Source organism: Fragaria vesca, linkage group LG3 (genome assembly GCF_000184155.1).
Source record: "Fragaria vesca subsp. vesca linkage group LG3, FraVesHawaii_1.0, whole genome shotgun sequence".
Lineage (NCBI taxonomy): Eukaryota > Viridiplantae > Streptophyta > Magnoliopsida > Rosales > Rosaceae > Fragaria > Fragaria vesca.
In genome coordinates, this window is record NC_020493.1 from 14,236,768 (window position 1) to 14,242,923 (window position 6,156).

At 37.1% G+C, this 6,156-nt stretch overlaps 1 protein-coding gene across 1 annotated transcript; it reads left to right on the forward strand.

The window, feature by feature from the left end:
- Positions 1-762: 762 nt before the first annotated feature.
- Positions 763-4,503, forward strand: LOC101303884 (probable folate-biopterin transporter 4-like). Its single transcript, XM_004294317.1, has 7 exons — positions 763-977; positions 1,194-1,321; positions 1,877-2,098; positions 2,509-2,964; positions 3,375-3,572; positions 3,653-3,790; positions 4,039-4,503. Exons 1-7 carry the CDS (start codon positions 897-899, stop codon positions 4,298-4,300), a joined length of 1,485 nt encoding a protein of 494 aa, XP_004294365.1. The 5' UTR covers positions 763-896; the 3' UTR covers positions 4,301-4,503.
- Positions 4,504-6,156: the final 1,653 nt, after the last annotated feature.

The following is a 6,156-nucleotide window of genomic DNA, read 5'->3' on the forward strand; positions in this document are numbered from 1 at the left end:
AAAAAAAAAAATTAAACAAGTCAATAGCTCAAGCTAGAACGGCACAATACTGTCAATACATACGCTTCAGTTAGGTCAAATCCTTTAAGGGGTGAGAGGGGGCCATGCCCTTCCTCACCTAGACGACTTCAAAAGTTCATTATAATTATGTATTTGTTAGTGTTAAGTTTAAGAATTTATCTTCAGAGATTTTTGTCTTTAACTCAATTGATTTTTTTCAATTGAGGATAGTGTCATTCTAAAAATTCAAAATGGTAAGTAGACGTTAGTTCATCTAGTGTAGTGAAAACGCATAAATGTGGAAGAGAAACAGATAAATGATATTTAGAAATTTGACTTGTATTCTTGTCAAATTGTTAGAATCGATCTTTCATCGATCTATGATCATCTAGGGTAGCTGCAGCTTACTGCATTTGAACATTAATTGTAGGCTTCAGTTGCAATCTGTGCTTGCTGTTCCTCAAGGGATTGGGAAAGAGGGATTATTATGTAGTGAAGGATTTGGTTATGATCGACGATGTAGATTTTGCAAGTCCCTCTATTCCAACACTATCCAGTTGGTCAAGGTTTTCAAGAGTGGGGCCCGCTATGCTGAAGTGGCAACAGATGGGAGGACCAGGGACGTGTCCAAAATACACAATTCATCCCCCATGGAAAAGTCAAAACACTCCACTAAATAAAGCCCCCGTAGCTCTACAAATTAAAAACGCCACAGGGCCATAATCGTCTTCTTCTATCCTTCTTCTTCTTCTTCTTCTTCTTCTTCTTCTTTCCTATTTCCACAGACGGGTCTCAGTTTGATTCCGACGAATTTACACCCAGAATAAGAAACCGTTGAACTGAACAGTCGAGAGGTACGTAGCTCGGTTGGGCGAGCTCAGAAAAAAAATCCCAAAATGATAAAATGGCTGAGAAGATTAAGAGCTGCATTTGGAGCCTCGTTTCTCTGGCTCGTTTGCCTCATTTACTTCACCCAGGTTCTTTCTCATTCTCTCTCTCAAACTATCTCAATCCGCTTTTGTTCTTATGTAGATGAATTTCGGCTTCTGGGTATATGTATAATGTGTGTGTGTGTGTTTTTTTTTTTTTTTGTGTTTTGTAATTCTGGGTTGAGAGGTTTGTATTTGCATTGTGTAGTTGGTAATTGATATGGTAATTGACGTATTATTGTTTGCGTTTTGATGTAATTGTAGGGTTTTAGATCCTTTGTTTGGACTGCAGTTTCATACCAGCTGAAAGATACGCTCAAGTTGTCACCTTCGTCTTCTCAGTTTGTGTTTTCCATAGCTTTCTTTCCGTGGAGCATCAAACCGTTATATGGGTATGGATGTTCTTCTACCATGTAATTATGTTCTTGAGTGTGTAAATAGATAACAACTATGTAAATTTCTGCTTGGTAACACTTATGCCATGTCTACGTAGTAGATTCAGATACCTGTATAACTGTATTGAGTTTGTAGGGGAGTTCTGATTGTGATGTGCTGCCTAATGACGATGGAAAGGTTCCGTCATCACTTTGTTAAGTCATTTAGAAAAAGATTCGACTCATTTGATTAAATTTGCGACATAATGTGTATAAAGAGAAAAGAGCCGGATTTTATTGAACAATGGATTTGATACCTTTTTATTGGTAAATTGATAACATTATCCTATAGACAGGCTGTATCGATGTCTTCTAAAGAGGACTTGCTACTTCCCCTCTGTTTTTACCTCTCAGTTTTTTAAGTATAACACATTTCATGTAAGGGCATGAGCCAACTCAATAAGTCGGACATAACACGCATCTGATTTTAATTATTGCAGTTCATCGGCTTGTACTCCCAACTTTGAGCCTGCTTTGGTGTTCTTGAAATCTGATTGCATGCTTTTTGTGCAGAATTTTGTCTGATTGTATTCCAATAAAAGGAAGGAAAAGGGTTCCATACTTAGTGATTGCAACTGTGCTCTCTCTTGTCCCATGGCCTATTCTCGGACTGAATGCAATGTCAAGGAGTTCCATGTGGCTCCTCATGGCCTTCTTAACAGTCCAGAACCTGGGCTCGGCCATGGCTGATGTAGTAGTTGATGCAATGATTGCTGAGACAGTAAGACATGAGCGGTATGGTCACTAAAACTGATTTTCTTTTCATTGACTTTGATGAACTTTGAGTTGCATATCAAGTCCTGCATACTCATTCCATGCTAACATAAAGGTCTGCAGCATCCTTCATAAGGAACTATTCAAAACCTTATTTTCGGATTTAGCATGATATGCTAGTCCACTATGAGGTTCCCTAGTCAGATCTAACATGGTTAAATGTCTTCTTATATGCCACCAAAAGAAGTTAGTTTGTTATCTGTCCCTCCTACTGTCTAATTGACCAGCTTGAGTTTATTTTAGTTGATCAAATTCAATGTTATTTAGATGGTGTCTGATGGGATATCCTCTTTCCTCTTGTCAGATCTAATAAAATAAAATGAATGTTTATCTAATGACAGACCTTGATGTTTTGAAATTATTGTGATCAGGGCTTCATTTGCTGGAGATCTCCAGTCAGTATCGTGGTTGGCAATGGCTTTCGGGGGCATATGTGGGAGTTTGACAGGAGGATTTGCATTATCCAACTTTGATATACACACAATTTTTCTTCTTTTTTCTATACTACCGTCCATACAATTGTTATCATGTGGCTTGGTGGAGGAGAATTCTGTAGATAGTGAAGCTTTTGCTGAATCCAAATTAAGAAGCTCACAGGGGGTGAATGGGAACCATAGTTCTCTAGATGAAGAAAGTTTTTCAGAGAAGAAATCTAATACCAGCATTACAAGGAGAAAGAAAAGCAAGAAGGGCAGCAAAAATAAAACAGTTTCAAGTAAAGTACAGGTTTCTGGGAAGCTTGACTCATTAGCATCACAGTGGTTCCAATCACTGAAAGCAGCCACTTTTAGTCTGTGCCGTGCATTTAAGCAACCAATTATTTTGAGGTAACTCAAACTTCCTCTTTTTTTTTTTATTCCTTCTGAGCTGTTTAATATCACAAGAAAGTTCCTATAGGAAAGTTCCATTTTTATGGTGAACCCCAATGGGATGATATATTGACCCGAAAAATAGAAGGGGAGATATCTCATAAAAATAATGTCAAAATGTCAAGTGGTCTAGGAATAGTCCTTAGAATGGCTGGTCCAATGGACCATTCATTTTATAGAATTTTTTTTACGAATTTAGCTGAGCTCCGAGCCAGTTTAGATGTGCCTGTGCATTATTTGATACTTGTTGTATTGTAAATATGTGATCTTAGTTATTTTTCTGGCTATATAATTTGCTGTTTTCTTTTATGTGGGATTTATTAAAATTCTCAATCTTGGTCACAATTTTGATTGTAAACGTTTTGCAGATCAATGGCATGGTTTTTCCTGGCACACATTTCCATTCCAAACCTCTCAACTGTGATGTTTTATTATCAAACCGAATTCTTGAACTTAGAAGCATCCTTTTTGGGCACTGCACGTGTTGTGGGATGGTTAGGCCTCATGCTTGGAACCTTAGTATATAATCGGTTCTTAAAGCGAATGGAGTTGAGAAGAATCCTCATGTAAGTACAGGGTAATTCTGTAAAGTATTCCCTTTTTCTTAGGAGTTAGTTTGTTGATGTTTTGATCCTAATCTCTGTAGGTGGTCTCAACTTGGTTTGGCCTTCTTGACGCTGCTTGACATTGTTTTAGTGTCTCGAGTAAATCTCACCTTCGGTATATCAGATAGGATTATGGTGCTCTGTGGCTCAGCTCTTAGTGATGCAGTCAATCAGTTCAAGTAAGTTTATGTTTGGCTCATATATAAATTTTTGTTACTCTAGAATGAGCATATTTTATCATAGAATTCATCCATGAACTTCTCGCTTGTATTTGTGCCTTATTAGCTCATATGTTTTTCATCACTTAAGTCAATCTATTTAAATCCATGCATGCGTCATTTAGGATACAAATTATGGGCATCAGTAAGTGTGGGAGTTGTTGCTTTTGCCATTTATATCATGCTGAGTAACTTTCCATGAAACACAGGTTTATGCCATTCCTGATCTTATCTGGACAGCTTTGCCCTCCTGGAATCGAGGGAACTCTGTTTGCCCTTTTTATGTCAATAAATAATTTAGGGTCAACGTTGGGGTCCTTTGTCGGTGCTGGATTGGCTTCAGTTTTGAGCATTTCTTCAGGCTCTTTTGACAACCTTCTATTGGGAATTGTCATTCAAGTTCTCTGCATATTCATACCAATTGCTTTCCTATTTTTGATACCAAAGGAAGCTACAGGAATATCAGCTTAGATAGTGGTTATTTGTCTCACAGAAGATTACTGTGTAGGTTGGCCTAGGGACTGAAATCAAACTAGCATACTTTTAACTTTTTTCTTTCTCTCTCTTTTACGGAGACTGTGTTCATGTCTCCACAACAGCACCTGAGATGTACTTACAGTTGCAAATTACAGCTACTTCTGAATGATACACTTCCATTTAGAGCTCCATTTTCCAATAATGTTGTTTCATTTGTGATGATCCCTCGCTAACCTGGAAAGCAGATTGTAGCGGCGGAAGTCATTGTTGAAAAGTTTTTGTATACTGATGATTGGAAATGATGCCGTTTAATGTATACAAAAACCACATTTCCAATCATCAGTATACAGAAACTTAAGAATATCGTTCAAAACTAGTGGTGGAAATCATTGATGCCGTTCTGTCATGGAATGTTTAAGGGAAAGTTATACCTAAGAAGATTAATAGGCAAATTACTACTTGTCGAGATTCAGCCAGCAGAATAGACAATGCATCACTCCTACAGGATCATTCTTGAAGTTTACATAAGCAGTCACAATACTACTGATGGTGACTGACACTATTTGAGTAAATTAGAAAAGATGAGATATGAAAGTTAATAGTCGAGTTACGACATTGTTTTGTGAAGATGGACATTGAATATCACTATCGTCAGGAGAGTAAGCTACGACAATGCCTTGCCTTGACACAAACATTTTTTGATATGGTGATTATTTCTTTATCAAGACAAGTCTTCATTGTATCCAATCGGATTTTGAGGTTCGTTCATTTTTGTTGGTAAAGGAATAATTTGATGTCTTTACATTTTCATAGTTTTGTTACCATTTCATATTCCATACATGGAACTGGCACATTGGTTGCAATATGACTAGTACCAACTTACACAATGAGGTGATTACTACAAGTCGAGCGAATATGAGTTGGATACTAAAAAAGATCGAGCGTTTGATCATCGACTTGTGGAAAACACTTCTTGGAGAGATGTTTATGCAAACCAGGTTCCGTCTTGAAATGGTAGCACACATTGCCGTCGTTCTCAAGTTAACTAGGAAAATTAGGACCACCTTATAAGAAAACAGAAGCTGGACCTTCATCGGTAAACCTGTAATTCTGTAGGGACCAAATCAGAAAAAGAACATCATACAAGGACTATCTTCACATCTTCCGCACACTGCAATCATTTCGAACCCATCTATCAGAAGGTTTGTGAATTTTGATTTTGCGTAGGCCTAGTGTTACTGTTGAATATGAGGATATAGAAGACACATTGCCATCATAATAAGTTCTGAGCTTTGCCATGTACAGTACTTTACCTTGCTCAGAACTTCTCCTGCTTAATGGTAAAGTACACACTTTTGAAATACAACTTAAAGCTCTCGTCTTGAATCAAGCAAGGTCTTAATTTGCTATCTTGCCTTGAATTGCATCTGTCTCAGAAATTTGATTCATGTAGAATTTAAAAATGCATTAATTCAGGGCACCACACATAATGTTAAAGTTCAAGCGCTTTGTCTACGTAAATGTTTAAGACCAGTAATTATATGAGCATGAAAGTTCTGGCTATTTATGTATAAACTGAATGCTGATCTTCTTACCATTCTAGGTAGATCAAGGTTGCCCATATATTCAGGGCGGATCTGTGGCATCCGAGATTATAACAAAATTTATATATAACCAGAATATGATCCATTAAATCTAATAGTAATTAACGGTTGAGATACTTCATTAAAACTAAATCATTTTCTTTTATTCTCTTTTTCTTTAAATCAACTCAGGATTTCTATCAACTTGATGAAGGATTAATGGTAGAGACAAAGAGATAGCAAGAGAATCATCATCTTATTCATTGA

Coding starts and splice junctions, on each gene's coding strand:
- LOC101303884 (XM_004294317.1), top strand. CDS start 897: ATGATAAAATGGCTGAGAAGATTAAGAGCTGCATTTGGAGCCTCGTTT. Junction 2,965..3,374: donor AAGCAACCAATTATTTTGAG/GTAACTCAAACT, acceptor AACGTTTTGCAG/ATCAATGGCATGGTTTTTCC. Junction 3,791..4,038: donor GATGCAGTCAATCAGTTCAA/GTAAGTTTATGT, acceptor CATGAAACACAG/GTTTATGCCATTCCTGATCT.